The following is a 26,846-nucleotide window of genomic DNA, read 5'->3' as shown; positions in this document are numbered from 1 at the left end:
CTGATATTTCATGTATTTTCAGGGGTCCAGTTACTCTATTTTACTAAATATTTGTATGAAACATATACCCAACCAGAATTTTTTCCTCATTTCCTTGAAACAACATAATAACCTTTTCAGATTAAAACAATGTTAACCTTATTAGGGCAAATTTTTTCTTCAGGCTTTCCTGGTAAGAAATCTCTCAGGATCACCTTACTAAAATAAAGACTATTGGCTATTCGGTTATCCTGACGAGGTCCACATTAGATCGATCCTATTGAAAATAAATTATTTTTCGTCAGGTCTAACTGATCATTTCATACCTTACTGGAAAAATAATATTGTTTCAAGAAATTTGTGTCAATTCTTCCCGAATATTTTTATTATCAAATCATTCGTTTTATTGCTTATTTATTTGGCTGTTCTCCAAGAGTGGCAGGTCAAAAGTAATATAAAGAGGAGTTGATATCAATATAAACCAGATCTAAATCCTTTGCAAATATAAATTGCTGAATATAGTTATATTCGCAATATATATTTATATCTCTCATTGTTTTATATCCAGTTGTATGGCATAATAATTGCAAAAAAAATGTGAAAAATCTTATAGGAATGGGTGGGTTTTTGATACATTATACACCTATTCATTTCATTCAAATGTATAGAAAACGTGGAAAGTAACCTAAATAAACAATGATATATTGATACTACCAATAATTTTTTTATTATCTCAAGATTATTATGGTATTTATAGATGTGTGTTATGACCGAGCCATCGCTTTGGAAATATGGGCATAGCGTGACTCGCTTAGAGAGAGATTCGTTGGATAATTTTCAGATAGGATAAGGGGTTTGCTGGAGATGGCCCTGATACAGGGGACAAAGAGATAAAATTTGCAGTTCTCCCAATGTTTCTTAAAGTTATGGTTGATATAAATAGGGAAAATTTGTCTTCAACATTGAAATTTTGTATATTATAGAACAAACTACTGACTTTATGAAAGGGTTTGTCGAAACAAGTTTCTTCTTCTTTAAGTACCATACACTTCTAATCTATTATCTGAAAGCACCCTACACAACGAAAAATTGTTGCCGCTCCCTAAATGCCACACCAGTCTCTTATATCCCGTAGCCAGGAATGTTGTTTACGCCCTGGTCCTCTCTATTCGTCGAACTTTCCCGTCAGTATGAGCTTGAGAGTTGAATATCTCGGTCCTCGCAGGATGCGTCTCAAATAAGATACTTTCCGTTGTTTAACTACCGCGATTAGTTCTCTCTCCATTTCCGCTCTCCTCAGTACTTCATTCGTCATGTGCTTGGTCCATGGGATCCGTAGAAGTCTGCTCAACAGCCACATTTCCATTGCTTCTATTCTGTTCAAGGATTTTACTTCCAGGGACCACGTCTTCACACCATACAAAAGGATTGGCCAAATATGACATTTTATCACCCTCAAACTAAGGGTTAGGGGAACTTAGGGGTCGAAGCAAGTAATGCATCAAAATTACTGTTTTATGGGTATGAGAATTATTTATAATTTGAATTTTTGGAAGAGAAGTGTTTATGACTTTTTTTTTGGTTTATATAAAAATGTGAAAATTTTTTAAACGAAATTATTGGTAGATATGTTTCTATGATCAATAGAGTATTCGTATAAATAACTTTAGTTTGTGTAAACTCCTATACAAATAGAAGGTAATTCTGATAAGGACCATATAAGGTAAACCTGATCAGTACCTCATTACGGATCTGCGTTACATCCTCATCAAGTTATCCTGACCTATACCTTACCAGGTTACGGAATTGCCTCACAAAAATTTTTAGTTGGGTACCCATGTAGGGCAATTATAACTTTACAATGAAACTGCGCTATCATGCATTTTAAAATTAACTGTAAGTAAGTCTCCTTCCGTTTCTTTTGTTCAATTCTTTGAAATCATATGATTAAAATGACAATTAAAATGCTGAAAACAGTCTGGATTTTGATTCAAAGAATACCAATTTTTGTAAATCATTGCTCTCGATCTATGGCTCACGTTCTCTAATTACTCGACTGACTAATAATAAATTTGTACATCGTCGTACATTTTCAAGAGAACTATAATTGGAATCGATAAAGGGTAAATAATTTCAAAACACAAAGTCAATAAAAACTCATTTATTCACTATAATAGAGGATTCATAAAAGAATGCCAGTAATACTTGTACAAAAATACCTAAATAACTATCAATTATTCTGCTATCACAATTGCAGTACATCATCATCTTTTTTTAAAATCTCTCAAACTATAACACATCTTTTATACAATATATACACTCGTTTATATACAAATAAATAATATATACATTGATCTAATAAAATATTGCAACTAGTTTTAAATTTATAAATCAAAAATTACTGCCGTTCACATTTATTCATATGATAGTTAGATGTTTAGAAAATAAATTGTATGAGATAATCAAATCTGAAGGTTTTTTTTGGAAATGACACCAAATATTTGTTGAGGACTGTAAAGTTTTAGTTGGCAAGAAACCTGGAAATTTTTCCGCGTGTGAACTTTACGAAAACAAACTTTTTAAATGCAAAATGCATCCGAAAATTGTATATTCATCCAAAAAACGCCAGAACATAGATGATGGAATTTTGAAAATTGTTTTGGTGACTATGAAGTGAATTTCTAATTACTCGCTCAAACATAGATATTATTTGTACTACAGTCGAACTCCGATAATTCGAACACCGATAATTCGAATTCCTCGTTAATTCGAACTTTTGCGTCGGTCCCTTGACATTCCTATACTAACGAACTTTTGAAGTTCGAATTATCAAAAAAATTCGTATTTTCTGTGTTAAAATTACCGAAAAATTCGAATTTTTGGCGTTTAAATAATTGAAAAGTTCGAATTTTTGATGTTCGAATAAATGAAAAATTCGAATTTTTCTTGTATAAATTATGTATGTACATATGTATTAAAAAATTCGAACTGTTAGTGTTGAAAAAAATTGAAAAATTCGAATCTTCAGATTCTAGGTAAGACGACGATATTTTGTAAGTGTGAAATATGGGTGAACTGCAGACGGCGGCTGGTTTTTCCCAAAAACCGGCGCGACGATTTTATTACTGGTAGAGCTAAGAAAGCATTCCTAAATAGTTTTCTAGTTCGAACTGCAATTAGAGGACGAATGTATGAAACGACTGAAAAGAGAATAAGAGCTGCTGGGTTTTCCCCAAAAACCGGTGCGACGATTTTATTATTGATGGTACAGTTTGAAGGTGCAGTTAAAAACGACGAGTTCACGGGACGGATTTCATTGCACCTTCAAACTGTAGAGAAAGAGAGAGGGAGCGAATTGGAGAGAGACAAAGTAGAGTAAAGAGCAAACGTGGTGACTGATTTTTTCTGAAAAAAGGGAGCCAGAGTTTTATTGATACCTGACGACTTTTAAGAAGGTGCGTATTTAGATGGTGAGAAGAGATGCTCTCGCGCCGCTGATGGCTACCACCACCCTCTTATAAAGTAAAGTTAAAACTGTCAGAGCCGACATTCTCAATTGGTTTTCCATTGAGTGCGTTTCGGAGCCAGTTTCTAAAAGTTTTGCTTCGTGTTGCCGTTTACGTTTATTTCATGATGTGTGATTCTGCTAAAAGAATGTACAAAACTCTGACTTTAGCAGAAAAAGTTGCTGTCATAAGAGAAGTTGAAAAGGGCGTGAAGAAGAACTCGAAGATAGCCGTAAATAAATAAATAAATGAACATGTTATGTACCCATAACATATTTATTTATTTATTTATTTATAAAATGGAAAGATGCATCGAAATGCATACATATATGTATGTAAATGTGCACAACTCCGATAATTCGAACACCTCGATAATTCGAACTTTTGCTACGGTCCCTTGCAGTTCTAATTATTGGAGTTCGACTGTATTATATACCGCGTGCATTATTTAATCACAAAGAGTTTATTACTTTGTCAATATCCCTCAATTTCGTATATTTGCAATATTTTTACCACGAACATTAATACTAATCAGAAATATTCTTGCCATTTGACATATAGAGAATATTTTTCTATAATTTTTTGTACGAAAGCTAATGGCAACTGATATTTTATATTGATACAATTTAATTTTCTAAATAAAAAAATGCAGTAATTATTTGATTTATGCCAAAAAGGCAAAATCTGATTGACAATCTCTGAATTAAACATTATGTACTTAGCTGATAATGTCTCATTTGAAAAATTATAATAAAAATGTATTTCAAGCTTTGCGTTATATCCTAGTTTATATAACAAAATTCATATCTGTACGAAATTGTAATAGACCTTTCCAATAAACATTTTTTAACCTTCAATTATCGAAGTTTTTTACATTATAAGGGAGTAGTGTCAGCATTTTATACCTTATATAATATCAATCATATTTTGTAGAATAAAAATATCACTTGAGTTCCTTGTTTATTCACTAATATGTCTTAAATATATACTTGTTGATAAACAATCCGATTAAAATACCAAATTATACTTAATTGAGTTTATTTTCCAGTCAAATCTATTGGTTGTATAAAAACTTGTCGGACTGAGAACTGTTTCAATATAAACCGGAATTTTGAGTAATATTTTCATTTTACAACACTTATTCTCAAAAATATTTAATTGGTAATGAGTACAGTAAGGGTGGCTACTTTTTACCCCTTTTAATGGAATACCAATGTTTGAAATATCTACTCGAATTGAAGACAAAAATTTCCTCAAGGATCAAAAAACATTCTGAATAGGTAATCGTTACAAATATCAGAAATATCAAGCTAAGGAATTTGAATTACGATTGTACAAGCCAAATTTTTGCGTTTATGCCGGAAACGACACGGAATTTAACGAAAATTTCTTGAAGATCTTCAACTTCTATATCAGCTACTTTCCATGTCAGCTGGCCGAACTAATACTTTAACGATTCAAGTATTAACTGTTTTGTACTGCGTGGTATATTAGTGAAAATATATTTGTCTTAATTCCATATTTGAAAAAATCTTCACATTCATTGGAACAAATATAAAGTTATATCAAAAAATATATAACAACCAACAAGGGTTTCGCACGTGTGATGACATATTTCGATAGTAGAATTAAGGTTCTGCAACATCTAAAGTTTTTTGCTGATATTCCGCATCGTTTTAAATATAAACGCGACAAACAAAAAATTTTTTTCGTGGACAAATTTTACTAAGAACACTCGAAATTCGAATTTCTGGATAAGTGCAATTTGTAGCTTTCGGAGTGACTTTCCGATTGTTCAATCTGTCCGATTGGACTATATCTGTTTCCTTATTTAAAAAGATTGCTCAATATTAGAAAGGGATCTGGTTCAATGTCTATTCGTTTAACTTTCGAACCAATTATACTTGAATGCAAAGCAACGGAAATAAACTTACTTTTCATAATATTGTTGCTCCATTGATAATATGAATTTTTCATTTCAATTTCCTGCTCTCAATGATAATTTGACTTGAAAATATCTCCGGTAACACTTAGTTTCCAGAGGATTTAATCCTTCACTCACTAATCGGACAGACTATAATATTTCGATTTCCCAAATGATTTTAGTATATTACTAGAGCTTGAGAGAATGAAATTTGATAATGGTCATGTTGTAAACGATCAAAAATTAACCTTTCCGAGCTAATACAGCTAAATATAAATGTTAGATTCAGTACATTTAAATTAAAAATAAATAAATAATGAATCACTATTATTAATATGGTCTCCAAACAGCTTTGATATTATTTACAACCGAAGAATTTAATTTAGTAGTAGACGGATTTATACTGACAGGTGAGCTTTTAACTAATTTTGAACTATCTGTTTGCGTTTCATCCTTTACCGTGTCTTTGTCCTGTACAGTTGAGTCGGGATGTTGGATTTCTTGTAAAAGCGTACTGGCTGATTTGATAGGTACAAACGCAGATTTAACCACATCTATATCTTCGTTTTCAGAATCGTCCGATGAAGAAGAACTGTGTTCCATTGTCGAATGAATTTTAGTTTCTTGAGCACTCAATAAATGAGGACTAATCGACTGACTATTGGAAACTGGTGATATCCTTAAATTCAACTGATCTAACGGGCCGGATATCACAGGTCGTAAAGGCATTTCGAAATTGGGTAGTTTGTTAATATCTGGTGAATAATGAGGTAACGCAGCAGGTAGAAAATTTGAACCAGTGTGGAAATGTCCTGTTGAACTTGCTGGAGGAGGTATGAAGAAATCATGAGGAGGCTGTACATTTGGAGCCAATGGTGAACCTGTAAAAAAAATGTGGTCTTATAGTCGCAGGACGTTATATTCGACTCCAAGCGCGGCAAAAAATCATTCTCATTGCTAAATTTTAATGGTTAACAGAAAAAATCTAGAAAAACTGTGGAAAATGGTCAAGAATGCCTTCTATGATACTTTCAAGTTACTAAATCGGTCATGTTTGGCTAGAGGCTGTCCGCAGAATGAATCTTGAATATTGAAAACTTGTTTGACTAGTTTGAAGGGTTAGAATATTATGTTTCTTGGAATTGTAAGAGATAAAACTAGAGCATTGGCTAGAAAAAGGTAGTGTTTTAAGAATAATTCAAGATTCCGGATCATTATTTCCAAAAAGGAGAGAGAGCTGTTAGTCTAAACGAGAAACACCCATAGCAAAATAAAGCAAAGAGACAATAGCATTGATATTCGAAAGACTTCCTCAGTTGTAGAGAAAACAATGTTGGACACTGAGGAACAGGAAAGAAAATCGAAAAAAAAAACAATTTGTAACTCAGATAATCATAGGAAAATTCCTAGGGCTAAATGTCCAACATATTCATCACTGAAATGAATCTGATTTTAGCTATCTAAAACATTTATTTGTATAGGGATAATATTCTAGTACATCCCTCCGAGTATGAAAGATATCGTGAAAACTCGATTATCTATTAATTTCCCTTCAATCGCTAGATGTGCTCACAAAATATTTGTTTTGTTTCATGTTGTTTTTTCCAAAAATTATTCTATGTATTAGAAACTAGTCAAGTTTTATATAATATACTTATATCTCACCTTTCACTAGAGACGTATTAATATTATTTTGCTGGGGTATACTGGCAGTTCTTCTTAGGTAATCTGGGAAGGCATACGTCATATAAGCTGCGTCTAGCCATCCAGGATTTAATAAGAAAGGATTAAAGCCACCAGGTAAACCAGGCATACCGTAACCGTATTGGAAGTCTGTAACAAAAAAAAATGAGATTACATAACATGTTGATGCATTATGATCGTGTTTCTATAGTAGATATTGGAACTGTTTTTTGGAAAAGTCAAAAATGATATTCACGTTATAAAATCTATTTAAAAAGTGATTCAACCTTGGTGAGGTTTTCAAACAAAATGTTTTTATCTTATGTATTAAAAAAATTGATGATTTCCATTCCGAGTCCGTTCAGGCGTTCTACCCAACCGATTTGCTTAATTTTTTTCTTCAATGAAAGGTATTGATGCACAGATCAGAAACGCCGGAATGCTGGGGTAAAATGGAAAACGAGGGAAAATTTAAAGGAGAAAACTACATAAAGAGACAAAACAAATTGTAAACACCATTGGTGAGTGGAAAACAGGAAGAAATGGACAAATTTGATGTATAAGTCCCTTTGGATGGAATGTAACAATAACGCTTTAGGTCTTTGTATCCCGTGTATACTATTCATGATACGTTTTGGACGTCATTTCGTTATCCTCATTGATTTGATTATCTCCATGTGCTTCTCAACCGACTCCTTTTTGGCACGAACAATTTTTTAATACTCTTTACTTCTAACGACTGCAACTTTTATTTAGAATCCTTATCAGTTATTTTGTTATTTATTAGACAATGAAAAAATGAGTTGCAACTTATCTACTTTCAATCAACGTATGCAGAGTGCTTGAATTATTTGTAATATTTACTAGCTTTTACCCGCGGCTTCGCTCGCATCGAATCCATTAAATAAGTATCAGAAATCATTATAATAGAAAAGAACGAACTCTGTAGCTATATTAGAGCCTGAGATATAGATCTTTGAATGTAGAAAAATTGCCAAAAACCAACAAAAATCCATAACTCCACATTGAATGTCCGCGCGTAACTCCTCTCCAACTCAACCGATTTGAGTATTCAAAAACTCAAAAGAAAGAAGGTGTTTCAGCGAGTGTTCTTAAACCAAAACGAACTCTGTAGCTATATTAGAATCTGAGATATAGATCTTTGAACGTAGAAAAATTGCCAAAAACCTACAAAAATCCATAACTCCACATTGAATGTCCGCGCCTAGCTCCTCTCCAACTCAAGCGATTTAAGTGTTGAAAAACTCAATTGAAAGGAGGTATTTCACCGAGTGTTCTTAAATCAAAACGAACTCTGTAGCTATATTAGAACCTGAGATATAGATCTTCGAATGTAGAAAAATTGCCAAAACCACCTACAAAAATCCATAACTCCACATTGAATGTCCGCGTCTAGCTCCTCTCCAACTCAACCGATTTAAGTGCTCAAAAACTCAAAAGAAAGAAGGTGTTTCAGCGAGTGTTCTTAAACCAAAACGAACTCTGTAGCTATATTAGAACCTGAGATATAGATCTTCGAATGTAGAAAAATTGCCAAAACCACCTACAAAAATCCATAACTCCACATTGAATGTCCGCGCCTAGCTCCTCTCCAACTCAAGCGATTTAAGTGTTGAAAAACTCAATTGAAAGGAGGTATTTCACCGAGTGTTCTTAAATCAAAACGAACTCTGTAGCTATATTAGAACCTGAGATATAGATCTTCGAATGTAGAAAAATTGCCAAAACCACCTACAAAAATCCATAACTCCACATTGAATGTCCGCGTCTAGCTCCTCTCCAACTCAACCGATTTAAGTGCTCAAAAACTCAAAAGAAAGAAGGTGTTTCAGCGAGTGTTCTTAAACCAAAACGAACTCTGTAGCTATATTAGAATCTGAGATATAGATCTTTGAATGTAGAAAAATTGTCAAAAACCTACAAAAATCCATAACTCCACATTGAATGTCCGCGCGTAACTCCTCTCCAACTCAACCGATTAAAGTGTTCAAAAATTCAAAAGAAAGAAGCTGTTTCAGCGAGTGTTCTTAAACCAAAACGAAGTCTCTATCTTGAATAGAATCTGAGATATTGAGGATAGAACGTTTGTATGTGAAAAACTCCCTTAAGTAATGTACAGGGGGAAATCGCATTTGAGTATAACTTGAGAATGGTGAAAATTGGATGAAATCCGATGGTTGATGGCTGATCTGTGCATCAATAACTTTCGTTGAAAAAAAATTAAGCAAATTGGTTGGGTAGAACGCCCGAACGGACTCGGAATGGAAATCATCAATTCTTTTAATATATAAGATAGTGATAAAATTAAGAAGAGGACAATGGGTATATATTCTGAAATATTTTAAATAATAAGCTATTTTGTTGATATCAAAAACATTCACTAATTAAAAGTTCTATTCAGCTTTCAAACAGTTCAGAAAGTATTGTCTAAAAATAAAAATACCTACACGACTCTCTCTTTGAAAACCAGCCAAAAAACCAATAATACGTTTTAAACGACAGTTTAACATCTTTTAATGTTTGATAAACAACCAAAACAATGCATAAACATATGTTTCTCCAGTAAACATATAAAAATTTTAATGCCACGACTAAGGTTTGTCGGCATTTCATATTAAATGGCTTAGCCAATGAAATGTTCATTTTATGTTTGATTCAAAATATTTAAATTTGGTTTATTGGAGCATATGTCGCACATTTGGAGAGATTTATTTTTTGTTTGTGGATTTACGGATTTTACAACCGGGATTTCTTTTAGTTAACAGTCTGAATGATGTACCTATTCTCACGACGTAGACAACTTATAATGACATTAAAATATTCTTGAGGTAACTTATATACTTATAATACGTAATAAATTGTCGACAATAACCTGTTCATTATAAATAATAACAATAATAGCAAATAATCACATATCTATATATTTCAAGCATCTTTCAAATAAAAGTGTTTTTAAAAAATTCCATCCCAAAGTACTTTTCAAGCTGAGCAACCAAAGTAACACGATTACAAATTTGATTGATATTATAAAATAGAATGAGGAACGCCAAACCGAAGGTTCGAAGAGACATTGAAATGAATAGAATGCTCAGGACCGGATTAAGATTTATAAGGCCCGGGGCTAAAATAATGACGGGGCCCCCTTAAGGAATTTGGAAACCCGGAAAAATTCACAAAATAGTATCAATACTTTAGATTTGTGGCATCAACACAAAAATACAGAATGATTTCCAAATGATGGGGCCCTCTTGGACCTGGGGCCCGGGGCTATAGCCCCCCCAAGCCCCTAGGTTAATCCGGCACTGAGAATGCTGTAGAATGTGTGACACATATATGGATACAATTAGAGATTGCTTGTCTTGTAGTATATAGGATGGACATTTAAAACAAATGAAGAAGTTATCGTTCCAAATGGTAATTAAATATATACATAGATGACCCTATGTATTTTGAGATACAAGGAGATTGTTTTTTATTTTCGTGCTCAAAGTAATCATCACCTAAATCAACGCACTTTTGTAAAAGGAGTTTTAAAAATGTGAAAGCTTGAAGCCAGTCTAATCCTCGTGAAACGTCGATGTGTGTTCATTGACTCAAGAACTGTAAGTAAACGTTTTGTATGAAATAATGTGTGTATTATATTTGATTTGAGCGAAACGTAACTAAAATACAAGACATACTAGGACATGCGTCATCACCACGCGATACCCTGCCCATTTTTTCTTTATTTCTTTACTTACAACCTTGAAATCTTATTAGATCATAGTGCGTACAAATTCATATTTGATAGCAAATAGGATGTACCACTAGTTATTCTGTGATAGCAGCTATAAGAATGGTCCTCGATATATATTGTGTTTACTCGCCATTTCTATCACACATCAACAAGATTTTGATTTGTTATATGAATGTTTTCGTCATATTTTTCTTGCTCTTTGTTGAAAACAACAGAACAGACCTCCAATTGTATCCATATCTTCAAATTCTTGTTTTTTCATGTGGCAAAGGCTGTACGGACCTCTACCAAGCGAAAAAATTGTCTGATTACTCCGGTCCAGTCTCGAATTTTTTTGAACCACAACAGTTGCTTTTTTCCACGGCTACCCTCGTCTTCAAATGCTAACCTTATGCAGAAGGATAAGAAATATATGTTGCACGTGAACTTCCATCAGATAATACAGAAAAGTAACAAAAACAACGGTTTCCTTAACCCCCAGGACTAATGGAATCACCGACTCACGGAGTAGTAGCCTATCATTCAAAATATTACCGAAAGTCTTTCGTACGGAAATTCTTGAAAATGCTTATTTACAGGAACGTAAAGTATATGAGTAGAAAATGACAATATTCTATAAATTAGCTTTTGTTATTTGATCCAATGTACAGAAAAAATGTCAAAATAAAATGAGATGATGGCTGTGAAGCAAATAAATGAAAAATTGGGAGATGTCACGAAGATATAGAAGCCAGGACTTGAGTAATAAAAAATCCTAAAATTTTTAGTCGAAACCCCTTTTGATTGTTTTTGAATGTAGTTATTGGGAGATTTACAGAAGAGTGACAAGTTAGTTTGAAAGCAGGACTTTCCCTTATGGTTACGTTATGATACAATAGTTTTTATGATACTTTGCACCCAAAGCAAACACACTTAAACATACTTATAAATATATAAGATTACCTTCAAGTCATAACATTTTTCTAGGTGGATTAGTATTCTTTAACTAATTCATTTTAGAAAAAATTTTTTAATCGGATCCTTGTGTACTTAAAAATAAATCCAGATGTCGTATTAAGCTTAACATATTTATAGCATCATTCATATGATTCCGTTTAAGCTTTTCTTAACTACTTTTTCAATGTTGGGTATTTATATTTTCGTTAGCTAAATGGTAATTGTCTCTTTTTTATTTTTTACTAAATATCATAGGAAATTACATTTTAAATGCAACACATTAAGGTGATTTATTTTCTTTATTATTAGTCATAATTGTTCTTGCAGCAGATCAATTAAATATCTACTTCGACATCGACAAGTTTACTATTCGTCTCAGGAATGTTTCATAAAACAAAAGTTAACATGAATCCATGTCCAGCTCAGCACCATGACATTGTCAGTTTTCAATATTTGGAAGGAATTACTATTACACATGCCTATGGATTTCCATTTAAAATCTTGCCTCAAATTATTTTTCAACAAATTATAGTCATTAACCATATTGAATTTCGAAGTTTGGTATACAAAATAAAAGTGAATTTCATTGACTAACTACCTTTCCAACAACTTTTACATATTTTAGATCATTAAGAATGAATCTTATATTACTTTAGAGAATTATTTTTTGACTAACGTAGGACATATCAAGGAACTAGTTGAATCATTGAAATTATTATGTTATTGTTTATGTCTAAAGTTGGATAATAATTTGAGCAGGAATCTTCACAAATGCGGTTTTTTAATTAATAATTGCTTATCAACATTCAGTGGTAATAAATCTGAGACAATTGAATCTTATTATAATTAGCTTGTAATGGAGTATTGCGTTAATTGAATTTAGTTCATAGACATTGCAGAACAATTTGGAATATTTTGCAGGTATACAACATTTATTTTATTAATCTGTTGATAGTTCATTCTCCATAAAAATGAATCAAGGTAATTATACACTTTCGCGGTCACCTGGTTTTTTGGCTCTAGAAAATCGAAAAATGGATGGATTTTAATGATCTTCGTCTCAAAATGTTCCATTTTACGGCGGATTTATAAAAAAAATACGAAAATTAAAAAAAATAAATAGTTTTTACAGATTCATGACTTTAAATGGAAAAAAAATGACTTTCTACATATAATCCTTCGTAACTGTTTCTGACATCGTGGAATCAAGACGAAAAGTTAATACGTATTTTCGAAAATCGAAATTTGTGTGCCTTGGCAGTTATAAAGTAGAAACAAATCGTCTAAAAGTAATGTACATAATTTACAAGTAGACAATTCAGGATTCTGAAGTCCTAAGACTGATGTTTATTACTATTGCTTGAGAAACCAAAATAAAAATGTGTAAAAGTTTATCTCAAAACCAGACAATGAACTGAAGCTACGGAAATTGAATATCACAAACTGCTCCAGAAATTAGGTAGTAGTAGCTTAGTAAAAAACATTTCTAAGAAACTATAACATAGGAAGGAAATTATATGAACGTAAAAATAAGAAGTTGTGACAAATTGCACGTGTTAATTACAAGAAGTGTCATTTTAGACGAAAAGTTAATACGTATTTTCGAAAATCGAAATTTGTGTGCCTTGGCAGTTATATAGTAGAAACAAATTGTCTAAAAGTGAAGTACATAATTTACAAGTAGACAATTCAGGATTCAGAAGTCCTACGACTGATGTTTATTACTATTTGCATGAGAAACCAAAATAAAAATGTGTAAAAGTTTATCTCAAAACCAGACAATGAACTGAAGCTACGGAAATTGAATATCACAAACTGCTCCAGAAATTAGGTAGTAGTAGCTTAGTAAAAAACATTTCTAAGAAACTATAACATAGGAAGGAAATTATATGAACGTAAAAATAAGAAGTTGTGACAAATTGCACGTGTTAATTACAAGAAGTGTCATTTTAGACGAAAAGTTAATACGTATTTTCGAAAATCGAAATTTGTGTGCCTTGGCAGTTATATAGTAGAAACAAATTGTCTAAAAGTGAAGTACATAATTTACAAGTAGACAATTCAGGATTCAGAAGTCCTACGACTGATGTTTATTACTATTTGCATGAGAAACCAAAATAAAAATGTGTAAAAGTTTATCTCAAAACCAGACAATGAACTGAAGCTACGGAAATTGAATATCACAAACTGCTCCAGAAATTAGGTAGTAGTAGCTTAGTAAAAAACATTTCTAAGAAACTATAACATAGGAAGGAAATTATATGAACGTAAAAATAAGAAGTTGTGACAAATTGCACGTGTTAATTACAAGAAGTGTCATTTTAGACGAAAAGTTAATACGTATTTTCGAAAATCGAAATTTGTGTGCCTTGGCAGTTATATAGTAGAAACAAATTGTCTAAAAGTGAAGTACATAATTTACAAGTAGACAATTCAGGATTCAGAAGTCCTACGACTGATGTTTATTACTATTTGCATGAGAAACCAAAATAAAAATGTGTAAAAGTTTATCTCAAAACCAGACAATGAACTGAAGCTACGGAAATTGAATATCACAAACTGCTCCAGAAATTAGGTAGTAGTAGCTTAGTAAAAAACATTTCTAAGAAACTATAACATAGGAAGGAAATTATATGAACGTAAAAATAAGAAGTTGTGACAAATTGCACGTGTTAATTACAAGAAGTGTCATTTTAGACGAAAAGTTAATACGTATTTTCGAAAATCGAAATTTGTGTGCCTTGGCAGTTATATAGTAGAAACAAATTGTCTAAAAGTGAAGTACATAATTTACAAGTAGACAATTCAGGATTCAGAAGTCCTACGACTGATGTTTATTACTATTTGCATGAGAAACCAAAATAAAAATGTGTAAAAGTTTATCTCAAAACCAGACAATGAACTGAAGCTACGGAAATTGAATATCACAAACTGCTCCAGAAATTAGGTAGTAGTAGCTTAGTAAAAAACATTTCTAAGAAACTATAACATAGGAAGGAAATTATATGAACGTAAAAATAAGAAGTTGTGACAAATTGCACGTGTTAATTACAAGAAGTGTCATTTTAGACGAAAAGTTAATACGTATTTTCGAAAATCGAAATTTGTGTGCCTTGGCAGTTATATAGTAGAAACAAATTGTCTAAAAGTGAAGTACATAATTTACAAGTAGACAATTCAGGATTCAGAAGTCCTACGACTGATGTTTATTACTATTTGCATGAGAAACCAAAATAAAAATGTGTAAAAGTTTATCTCAAAACCAGACAATGAACTGAAGCTACGGAAATTGAATATCACAAACTGCTCCAGAAATTAGGTAGTAGTAGCTTAGTAAAAAACATTTCTAAGAAACTATAACATAGGAAGGAAATTATATGAACGTAAAAATAAGAAGTTGTGACAAATTGCACGTGTTAATTACAAGAAGTGTCATTTTAGACGAAAAGTTAATACGTATTTTCGAAAATCGAAATTTGTGTGCCTTGGCAGTTATATAGTAGAAACAAATTGTCTAAAAGTGAAGTACATAATTTACAAGTAGACAATTCAGGATTCAGAAGTCCTACGACTGATGTTTATTACTATTTGCATGAGAAACCAAAATAAAAATGTGTAAAAGTTTATCTCAAAACCAGACAATGAACTGAAGCTACGGAAATTGAATATCACAAACTGCTCCAGAAATTAGGTAGTAGTAGCTTAGTAAAAAACATTTCTAAGAAACTATAACATAGGAAGGAAATTATATGAACGTAAAAATAAGAAGTTGTGACAAATTGCACGTGTTAATTACAAGAAGTGTCATTTTAGACGAAAAGTTAATACGTATTTTCGAAAATCGAAATTTGTGTGCCTTGGCAGTTATATAGTAGAAACAAATTGTCTAAAAGTGAAGTACATAATTTACAAGTAGACAATTCAGGATTCAGAAGTCCTACGACTGATGTTTATTACTATTTGCATGAGAAACCAAAATAAAAATGTGTAAAAGTTTATCTCAAAACCAGACAATGAACTGAAGCTACGGAAATTGAATATCACAAACTGCTCCAGAAATTAGGTAGTAGTAGCTTAGTAAAAAACATTTCTAAGAAACTATAACATAGGAAGGAAATTATATGAACGTAAAAATAAGAAGTTGTGACAAATTGCACGTGTTAATTACAAGAAGTGTCATTTTAGACGAAAAGTTAATACGTATTTTCGAAAATCGAAATTTGTGTGCCTTGGCAGTTATATAGTAGAAACAAATTGTCTAAAAGTGAAGTACATAATTTACAAGTAGACAATTCAGGATTCAGAAGTCCTACGACTGATGTTTATTACTATTTGCATGAGAAACCAAAATAAAAATGTGTAAAAGTTTATCTCAAAACCAGACAATGAACTGAAGCTACGGAAATTGAATATCACAAACTGCTCCAGAAATTAGGTAGTAGTAGCTTAGTAAAAAACATTTCTAAGAAACTATAACATAGGAAGGAAATTATATGAACGTAAAAATAAGAAGTTGTGACAAATTGCACGTGTTAATTACAAGAAGTGTCATTTTAGACGAAAAGTTAATACGTATTTTCGAAAATCGAAATTTGTGTGCCTTGGCAGTTATATAGTAGAAACAAATTGTCTAAAAGTGAAGTACATAATTTACAAGTAGACAATTCAGGATTCAGAAGTCCTACGACTGATGTTTATTACTATTTGCATGAGAAACCAAAATAAAAATGTGTAAAAGTTTATCTCAAAACCAGACAATGAACTGAAGCTACGGAAATTGAATATCACAAACTGCTCCAGAAATTAGGTAGTAGTAGCTTAGTAAAAAACATTTCTAAGAAACTATAACATAGGAAGGAAATTATATGAACGTAAAAATAAGAAGTTGTGACAAATTGCACGTGTTAATTACAAGAAGTGTCATTTTAGACGAAAAGTTAATACGTATTTTCGAAAATCGAAATTTGTGTGCCTTGGCAGTTATATAGTAGAAACAAATTGTCTAAAAGTGAAGTACATAATTTACAAGTAGACAATTCAGGATTCAGAAGTCCTACGACTGATGTTTATTACTATTTGCATGAGAAACCAAAATAAAAATGTGTAAAAGTTTATCTCAAAACCAGACAATGAACTGAAGCTACGGAAATTGAATATCACAAACTGCTCCAGAAATTAGGTAGTAGTAGCTTAGTAAAAAACATTTCTAAGAAACTATAACATAGGAAGGAAATTATATGAACGTAAAAATAAGAAGTTGTGACAAATTGCACGTGTTAATTACAAGAAGTGTCATTTTAGACGAAAAGTTAATACGTATTTTCGAAAATCGAAATTTGTGTGCCTTGGCAGTTATATAGTAGAAACAAATTGTCTAAAAGTGAAGTACATAATTTACAAGTAGACAATTCAGGATTCAGAAGTCCTACGACTGATGTTTATTACTATTTGCATGAGAAACCAAAATAAAAATGTGTAAAAGTTTATCTCAAAACCAGACAATGAACTGAAACTACGAAAATTGAATATCACAAACTGCTCCAGAAATTAGGTAGTAGTAGCTTAGTAAAAAACATTTCTAAGAAACTATAACATAGGAAGGAAATTATATGAACGTAAAAATAAGAAGCTGTAGACAAATTGCACGTGTTAATTACAAGAAGTGTCATTTTAGACGAAAAGCTAATACGTATTCTCGAAAATCGAAATTTGTGTGCCTTGGCAGTTATATAGTAGAAACAAATTGTCTAAAAGTAAAGTACATAATTTACAAGTAGACAATTCAGGATTCAGAAGTCCTACGACTGATGTTTATTACTATTTGCATGAGAAACCAAAATAAAAATGTGTAAAAGTTTATCTCAAAACCAGACAATGAACTGAAACTACGAAAATTTTGTGCATCATAATTCCATAAGTTACTGAAAGCTCAAAGATCGAATACATACAACTTTGATTCTCAGCAGAATCAAAAATATTCATTTTCACGTGGAAGCTGGTGCTTCTTATAAGGATTTCCTGTAACTTAAGATGTTTCCGTACCTCAAAATTGAAATCAAAATTGTTTCGTGATATTACGAATTCACTCAAAATTGACGAAGCAAAAGTAGGTATAAAGAGGTATTGGGTTCGTTATCTCAAAAAAAAAGGAAAAGGTAGAGGTAAATTGTTTGTTGTGGTGACGAAAAAACGTTAGTCAATTTCCTTTGGAACTTATAAACAACAAAATTTTGAATGTAGTTCATTGATTAAATGGTTTTATTCAATTATTGTCAACAACATAAATCTGCGCGTAATTCAAAACGGTTTTTGTTAAATAAAGTATTTCTCTTGTAAATATTAAATTATTTTTTTCTCCTACACCTAAAATCTACTAATTATCATTTGTTTTCAATAACAAACTTCAACTCAGTAACTAAACCTAGTTTCGAGCACGAAAATTCATCATATAAAAATTTTAAATTTTGAATAATCAAGTATCTTGTAAGTTCATTCGTTAAGTAACAATTGTTTTGTATTAGAATTGCGAACATTAACTTTGATATTGTTGAAAAAATTCTTGTAGGTCACGTGGAAATTGTTTTCCCTAATAATAAGAGAGCAAAGAACTTAACACATGGCACATTTATGTAACATCACAGAAACTGATGAATATTTACATGTGTTTATGTGTATAGTGTCAACGAACTAGTTATAGAGATATTAAACTAAGAAATATTTTTGAAAAACTCCTGTAAATTGCATTTTGTAACTTGTTCAATAAATTTCTATTTAAATGACGGTGTACAATGTTCATAAATGTTAGCTCCCATTGGAAATGATCAAATTATCCAAAATATTTCTTTAAAGACTCACTTGATTTTGTTCGAGGTTCCCTTGGTCCGTCCACGGTCACTTTAATAGCTTTCGAATAAGTAGCTGTTTGGTAATAAGGTGCAGAGCTAATAGTAATAGTTACCGTAAAACTCTTTCCTCTACCGGATCTACCTACAAATCTCAAATCGTTGAACTTTGCAACTTGATTTTTCATAACAGTAGTGGAATTTCTTAGTTCTGCACAATAATTTTCATCATTTCCAGCTTTCAAAGTCACTAAAGTACCGTCAGGAATATCGTCTAGAGCTACGACTTTAAACGCAATCGGTAAACTTTTATTCGAACGCCAGTGATTCGGTAAAACACTACACAAAATAGCCGGGCTACCTGTTTGAACTAATTCCCCGTGATATTCTTGAAGACTTTCTTGTAACGAAGCATACATATCCGTCATTTTTGATAAACTGTTATTATTATTTGGCAAATGCATCACACTATTTGCGAGCCCGCTATATACAAAATCTTGAAAGTACCAACGCTTGCTACCCAAGAGTAAGAGTCACACTGAATCTCGAAAACTTTTTCAGAACGGGAATATTAACGCTTTTCGTGAATCACCCCCTCCCACTACGTTCTAAAGGAGGGTAGTTTTTAAATAGCTAGACCGGTAAAGAGACGTAACGACAACCGGCCAGGTCGGAGAGAGATAGGGGATGTCTATGCGTTTCAGTGAACTTTTATAATACACAAACGAAGAGAGACGCATAAAGCAATTTGTTGCACGGTAGACAGAGAGAAGTAAAAATCTTGTTGACTACTCGTGGAGGGAGAAAAAAATATTTGCCGCTAGTGAATGAAAGTGAGATGTGTGCGATTTATGTATAAGAGAAGGATAGATATTTGTGATGAAAGAAGATAGAATTTCGGGTTAACACTAAGCAGGGACGTATTATTGCAAATCCGTTGGATGTTTGCTAAGGGTATTAGTGTTGAATTGTTTCACTTTTGTAGGATTTTCTGCCATAATGTGATTTAGGATCGTGTTACTTATTTGAAAATAATTAATTTTAATACAATACTAATACTGAAAATGTATTTTATTACTAGTTTTTTAAGTTTTACGTCAATTTACAAGTGATGAGTTATAATCGATTATTTTCGATTGCTTTAATGGTATTCGATACTTTCACAGAATGCGGAAAATCGCTCCCAAATGAATTTCTGCATTTTTGGTGTATTCAGAGGCTTGAAAAATCTAATTGCTTTGCTTATTTTCAAACTTTTAGTGATACCTAAATGAATCATCGCAATTTCTGAATATTTGAGAAATTTCAAAAGCTGGTACAGCACACATTGTTGGACCAGCCGACCCACGGACCCGTTGCTCATAGGTACGCCGTAACTATTACACTATTCAACAATTTGTGACTTTTCCATATACCCAGAAACGAATGTTTATAAATGTACCAACCCATCTTCCTTAAACCTAATAGCTGAAATACTCGTCCCCTTTTTTACTTCAACCAAATTATATTATACATCAATTTTGATCCATATGGAATTTGATAAAACGGTCCGTTTGTTTATATTTTCAATATTAAAAAGACCCATCGTAGATTCTTGAGAAATTACATATCTTCATCATTTTAGAAAGATAAAAAGTGGGTACTACATTTGTTCCCAGCAAGTTGTATAATTGTCTTATACCGAAGATAACGTATACCTTCCAGTTGGTTCACCAATGTTACGGAGAGAACCTGGCAATTATAAAAATACTAATTGTTTGTTGGTTTGTTAATATCAAAAGATAAGTATTTCCGCCAAAACTTTTTTCTTTAATATTGTTATTGATACGATTTTTTCAAGTTAATTAGAGTCCTTCTGTCTTTAATTCATTATTTCTCAAGTTCCCATTAATCATTGAAAAAATCTATGACTTTTAGCAATTGTTGAATCAGCAAACAATCCTTCAAATTACTCATAAACTGCATATTATTGTCTGGAACAACTTTCTTCTGCATATATGATTTATCAACTGATATCTGAGCCAACTGTTTTGAAAAATATTTTCCTGGACTAGACGTAGCATCAAGTTCTGTTTCTTCATCTACTGCCAGATTTAAGGTAATTAACCATTGCGTAGCAAAATTAGTATTCATGATAATGAATGAGTCAGGGATCCATCACTAAGATGTTGATATTAAAATTCAGAATGAGTGGAATCATGGGGATTCACTTTGGTAGAAAATATTCGATATGCAAACTTAAGTCTATCCGTGTCATGGGAAAACGTAACTTCAGTTACCTATTAAAAGGAGGCACAATTACAATTGAACAATTTTATACCATGACTCTGGGCTTTAAATTGGCTATATACAATTGGAGCAGCTGAAGAGTAAATATCTTTGACAAAATAGTGTTGCATTAGGACTTTTCCGTTAACCTGGTCACAATCTGAAACTAATCCGGATCACGTTTAATATTGTTCGCAAACTGATTGATTTAATCGGGTCGTTGTCATATGATGTGATTTTTTCTACCCTAGTAGACCAGTTTTTTCAACTTATTATTATTAATTTACATGATGAGTGTCATTGATATGTTACTGAGGTTTGCAGTTTTTATACTACCAAACTTTAGTGCAAAATTCGAGTGAGAGCTTAATCGTTGATAAATGCTTGTATTATAGTTATTATTAACACGTTCACATTAACATTTATTTGTAAGAAAATTTTTACATAGCTTTAACAACAGAACTTATTATATTATCTCATTTCTTCCATTCGCTCAGTAGTCGGTTGGTCGGACAGCGTTGCCAGTTTTCATGAGTTTTGAATTAATTCTGGCGTGAACATACTCCCCGCGTTGAAAGCATAAGGATGGCTTTCAAAGGTCAACTGGAAGGGGGCAGATTTTTTGAAAGCTTCTTTTGATGATTTCTCCAGAGGGAGTTCTTATAGAAGCGACCCTAGCGATACCGTCAGGGCCTCTATGGAGCTTGCTGATTCTACCTAATAACCACTGAGTGGGCATAGTGTTCTCGCCTTTCACTAAAACGAGAGAATCTTCTACTAGATGGCCTTGGTTGGACTTCCATTTGGTGCGTCTTTGGAGCTCCGCAATGTACTCAGATTTCCATCTGTTCCAGAAGTGCTGTGCTAATTGTTGTACGAGCTGAAATCTGGAAAGTCGATTCATTTTTATGTCGGTGACATCTTGATCAGGTGCTGCAATTATTGGTCTTCCAATCAAGAAGTGAGCTGGGGTAAGAGGTCCAAAATCGTTGGGATCAGAGCTCAGTGGGCATAAAGGACGCGAATTCAAAATCGCCTCGATTTGTGCGAGAACTGTGGCAAATTCTTCAAATGATAAATGAACTTGGGTCAAAACGCGCCTTAAATGATGCTTTACGCTTTTGACAGCTGCTTCCCACAAACCTCCGAAATGAGGAGAGTAGGGTGGTATAAAACTCCACTCTATATTCTGAGAGCTACATTTCTCGATTATAGTGTTGCTGCCATGTTTTAGAAAATCCTTTAGCTCTCGCTGTGCCCCGACGAAGCTTGTTCCATTGTCGGACAATATTTTTGATGGTTTGCCTCGTCTAGAGACAAAACGATATAGCGCTTGAATAAATGATTCTGAAGAAAGGCTAGAAATCAATTCCAAATGGACTGCTTTAGTTGATAAACAAATAAATACGCCAATATAACATTTACTTAAACGACAACCTCTACCTTTCTTATCGTTAATCATAAATGGCCCCGCGTAATCAACTCCCACTATTGAAAATGCACTAGAAGGATTAGTTCTATCGCGCGGTAAGTTGGCCATAATTGGCTGTATGGTTTTAGCATTGAATTTGAAGCATTTCACACAATTCTTAACAGTCTTTCGTGCAAGATTTCTACCGGATATAACCCAGTAATTTTCTCTTATAGTGCTTAAGAGCAGCTGAGGGCCGCCATGCAATAGGCGTTCATGTTCTTGTAAAAATAGTAGCTTTGAAAAATGATGCTTTGAATTGATCAAAATTGGATGCCTTTTGTCAAAGGAGTAATTTGAATGTTTTAGTCGCCCTCCTACGCGTAGCAAACCATCGGGTTCTAGAAAGGGACTAAGACTTAATAGATTACTATGGGAGCTCAAAGGCTTGTTATTTTTCAATGTTTCAATTTCGGTAGAATACGATTGAGATTGACAAATTCGAATGAGACATTTTAGAGAATCACTTAACTCCTGTACTGTAAGAGAACCGCCTCTTCTGCGATTTCTCTGAAGACAATTATCCTTAAATCGTAAAATGTATGCCATTGTTCGTTGCATTCTTGAGAAATTTGAAAAACGTTCAAAGGGAAAAATCAGAGTAGGGGGCGCAACATTGGTCAGAAGACTGGATTTAAGTTCAGGTAAATCATGAAGCACCTCCAGCTTGTCATTGGGCCAAAAACTTGGGTCCTTAGCTAGCCAAGTAGGGCCGCGCCACCACAAATCAGAGTTTAAAATTTGACTAGGATATATTCCCCTTGAAGCAATATCTGCTGGATTATCGTGGGTGGGGATGTGCCTCCAATCGGCGTGTTTAGTGAGAGACTGAATTTCTGCCACTCTATGGGCCGTGAATGTTTTTAGCAGATTCGGGCTTGTGCGTACCCAAGCTAGAGTTATAGTTGAGTCCGACCAAAGTGTGAAAGATTTGAATTGAATTTTCAAAGCAGTTTTAGCTTTATCTGTTAGGCGGGCTAGAAGCAATGCTGCGCATAATTCCAACCGCGGGATTGGTATTGTTTTTATAGGTGCCACCTTTGCTTTGGCGCATAACAGGGATACATGAACCTTTTGATCGGAATCAATACTTCTCAAATAAACACAGGCTCCGTAAGCCTTTTCCGAAGCGTCAGCGAAACCATGCAGTTGTAATTCAACAGCATTCTTGCAAATAGCTTGTCTGTTTAACTCAAGATCGTTCAAAATAAGAAGCTCCTTCTCCAACCTTACCCAATTTTCAGATATAGCTTTTGGAATAGCGTCATCCCAAGCTAATTTATTTTCCCATAATTTTTGCATTATCATTTTTGCGATAATAGTACATGGGCTTAGTAAACCAAGGATGTCGAATATTTTTGATATAGTAGATAAAATTGTGCGTTTTGTGACCTTTGTACCTATAGGATTGGTATGAATTTTATATTGAAGCTTGTCGTTATTGCAAACCCATATCAAGCCTAATGTTTTTGTTTTGCCATCATGCGCAAATTCTAGTATATCGGATTTTAAATCATTTGAACTTATATTTTTGAGCGCGTTGGTGTCGTTAGAGCACCATTTTCGGAGTGCGAAACATCCCGATTTAAGAGTGTCACTTATCGCTTTACATATGTATTGCGCATGCTCAAGTGTAGGTGCACCTGTTAACAGGTCATCTACATAAAAGTCGTGCTTAATGATTTCGGCTATTTCCGGGTTCATTTCTTGAATATCCTCAGCGAGTTTAGCTAAACAGCGTATTGCAAGATAACTGGCAGAGGCTTGCCCGTATGTAACGGTATTTAGCTGGTAGACTTCCAGGTTATCACTCGGATTTTCGCGCCATACAATTTTTTGCAAATGCCTTTGCTCGGGCGTTATTGAAATTTGCCGGTACATTTTAACTATGTCTGCCGAAACTACATAGTTATATTTCCTAAACCTTAAGACTATTGATAGTAAATCGTCTTGTAAAACGGGTCCAATGACTTGAATATTGTTGAAGGATAGACCGTTGCTAGAGGGCGCTGATGCATCGAAAACTACCCGTAGTTTTGTGGTCAAACTCTCTTCTCTCAAAACTCCGTGATGCGGCATGAAATATTCGAAGCTTGAATCATTGCCGTTACAAATTGTCATATGGCCTAGCTCTTTATACTCGTTCATAAATTGTATATATCTGCTGTGCAGCATTGGATCTCTCCTGAATTTTCGTTCTAATGCATAGAAACGTTTTTCGGCTTGAGCTTTCGACTCACCTAAACTAGAAGGTTGTTGCTTCAAAGGTATAGTGACTGTAAAACGTCCGTTCGCGTCTCTGGTAGTAGTTTTGATGAAATTGTCCTCGCAAAATTGTTCATCTGGAGAAAGTTGTCGCGTGCTAGATATTTCCTCGATTTCCCAAAATTTGGCTATTGAATTTAATAATTCCTGGTTTATACTTAAATTACAAGAAGCCTTTTCAACGTTGTTAGTACTTATTTGCCCAGATACAACCCAACCTAGCACTGTATCAATTAATAGCGGCATATTTTTTCCTAACGAAATTTTGTTATTGCTTAAAATTGTCCAAAATAGGTCCGCGCCAATGAGCATGTCTACTGGTCCGGGAATATTGAATTGTGGATCAGCTAGCTTTAGATCACCTGGAATCGCCCAAGATTGCGTGTTGATTCGACAACACGGCATCACACTTGTAATCTCTTTTAGAATATAACAATTGCCATGCGCTTTAAAATTGGTATGTATAGATTTAAATGAAACCTTACACCTTTTACTGACCTTTGAAATATTGTTTGAAATTCCGAAAATTGAAAGATCTGTTTTATGTGTCGCAATATTCAAACGCTTTTGCAAATCCTCCGTTATAAAGGAAGTTTGAGAACCACAATCTAATAACGCTCTTGCTTTGTGAAAATTATTGAAATTGTCTGAAATGAGTAAACAGGCGGTAGATAATAGCACCTGCCCCGCCGCTGGTACCACTACGCCACTGCTTAGTGCTGCGGAACTTGAGCTCGCGTTGTCCGCTATCTCGAGTTTTTCATGCAAAATTGTATTGTGCCAAGCTTTACACACTTTGCAAGGCCCTAATTTACACTGTTTGACAGAGTGACCCGAACGCAAACAGTTATGGCAAAGATTTGATTTTTTGACAAAATCTTTTTTTTGTGTTATTGTTAATCCGAGAAACTCTGCACAACGATATATTGAATGCTCTTTCTTGCAATAGGAGCATGTATATGTACTTGAGGTCAATGACCTTACTCTACTTTGTTTATTGAATTTATTTTCCTCATTACTAAATTTTGAATCTGATTTATTTAAACTGAGACTGTTCTTTGATTCTAACATATTAAGAAAATTGGAACGTTTTTGTAAAAATTGTAGGAATTTATCTAACTTTGGCAATTCTTCCTGATCTCTATTTTCCCTTTCCCATTCAAGATTTGAGCTAGTATCTAATTTATTAGTAATCCAAAAAATTAGTAGAGGATCCCAATTAGTTATATTTTGCCCCAATTGTTCAATAGATCCCAAATGTTTGTGAATATCGTCAGCTAAATTTTGTAGTTTTTCAGCTGTCGGTTTTTGTATATTTTCTAATGAAAAAATAGCTCTAATATGTTCATATATTAATTTTTTAGTATTGTCAAATCTTTTTGAAATTGTGGCCCATGCCACTTCATAATTGTCGGCCGTATATTTGATTTTGGAAATGGACGCCGCTGCTGTTCCTCCTAGTGCACTTCGCAAGTAATAAAATTTTTGAATATTATCTAATTTTTTACTATCATGAATAAGGCTTTTATATGTGTCCCTGAATTCTAACCAATCTTCAAAGTTTCCACTGAATTTAGGAAGTGATATATCCGGAAGCTTTATACCCTCGTTTTTACAACAAGCTTTGTCTGAAATCACGCTAAGATTTGTATCATTATCGTGATTATTGTAGCTTTGTAAAATGTTTTTAGCAACAGCGATTGCATCATAATATGAATTTTCAAATCTCTCTCGTTCGATTAATTGCTCATCTAAATTTATATCATCCTGTAACTCTATTTCTAATTGATATGATTTGAATTCGTCAAGATAATTTTCGGCATCACGTAACCTATCTTTTAATTTTGTAACTTCTGTTTGGCTTAAATTAGATATAGTTGCAAATTCATTTACCGCTTTTGTGAAAATAGTTAACTGAGCTTTAATTACACCTCTTTTCTTTATTAGTTTGCCAAGTTCTGCCATTTTATATTGTCAAATTGTTCAAGCACAAACAGAGAAGCTTTGAAATCGCAAATGGAAAGAAAAATTCGGAAATAAATAATTTGGAACAAACTCACTCTGATTTCGGTCGAACTGCCTGATTCTTGCAATTGAACTAGTCGGCCAGTTGAGTTGATGTCTGGTCGCCGTGATATTGTATCGACTACTTGTTTGGTCGATCACTTTGCACTCGTTGATAGTTGCTTGCAGCACGTGGTAAATTGTTTTTGGG

The 26,846-nt window shown here is 33.2% G+C and overlaps 2 protein-coding genes across 2 annotated transcripts; both read right to left on the bottom strand.

Annotated features, from left to right (window-relative positions):
• Nucleotides 1-2,127: 2,127 nt before the first annotated feature.
• LOC130442769 (segmentation protein Runt-like) lies at nucleotides 2,128-19,167 on the bottom strand. The gene is made up of 3 exons (XM_056777121.1): nucleotides 18,641-19,167; nucleotides 7,075-7,242; nucleotides 2,128-6,290 (listed from the first exon to the last, which is right to left on the bottom strand). Exons 1-3 carry the CDS (start codon nucleotides 19,089-19,091, stop codon nucleotides 5,740-5,742), a joined length of 1,170 nt encoding a protein of 389 aa, XP_056633099.1. The 5' UTR covers nucleotides 19,092-19,167; the 3' UTR covers nucleotides 2,128-5,739.
• Nucleotides 19,168-21,487: 2,320 nt separating this feature from the next.
• On the bottom strand, nucleotides 21,488-26,596 carry LOC130443363 (uncharacterized). The gene is made up of 2 exons (XM_056777936.1): nucleotides 26,140-26,596; nucleotides 21,488-24,885 (listed from the first exon to the last, which is right to left on the bottom strand). The coding sequence occupies exons 1-2, from the start codon at nucleotides 26,594-26,596 to the stop codon at nucleotides 21,488-21,490; spliced, it is 3,855 nt and encodes a 1,284-aa protein (XP_056633914.1).
• Between the last annotated feature and the right edge of the window lie 250 nt (nucleotides 26,597-26,846).

This window comes from Diorhabda sublineata, chromosome 4, assembly GCF_026230105.1.
Source record: "Diorhabda sublineata isolate icDioSubl1.1 chromosome 4, icDioSubl1.1, whole genome shotgun sequence".
NCBI lineage: Eukaryota > Metazoa > Arthropoda > Insecta > Coleoptera > Chrysomelidae > Diorhabda > Diorhabda sublineata.
This window is presented reverse-complemented; position numbering and strand designations above follow the sequence as displayed.

Coding starts and splice junctions, on each gene's coding strand:
- LOC130442769 (XM_056777121.1), bottom strand. CDS start 19,091: ATGCATTTGCCAAATAATAATAACAGTTTATCAAAAATGACGGATATG. Junction 7,243..18,640: donor GGAACCTCGAACAAAATCAA/GTGAGTCTTTAA, acceptor TTTTTGTTACAG/ACTTCCAATACGGTTACGGT. Junction 6,291..7,074: donor TAATACGTCTCTAGTGAAAG/GTGAGATATAAG, acceptor TTTTTTTTACAG/GTTCACCATTGGCTCCAAAT.
- LOC130443363 (XM_056777936.1), bottom strand. CDS start 26,596: ATGGCAGAACTTGGCAAACTAATAAAGAAAAGAGGTGTAATTAAAGCT. Junction 24,886..26,139: donor TAAAAGCCTTATTCATGATA/GTAAAAAATTAG, acceptor AAATTTCGTTAG/GAAAAAATATGCCGCTATTA.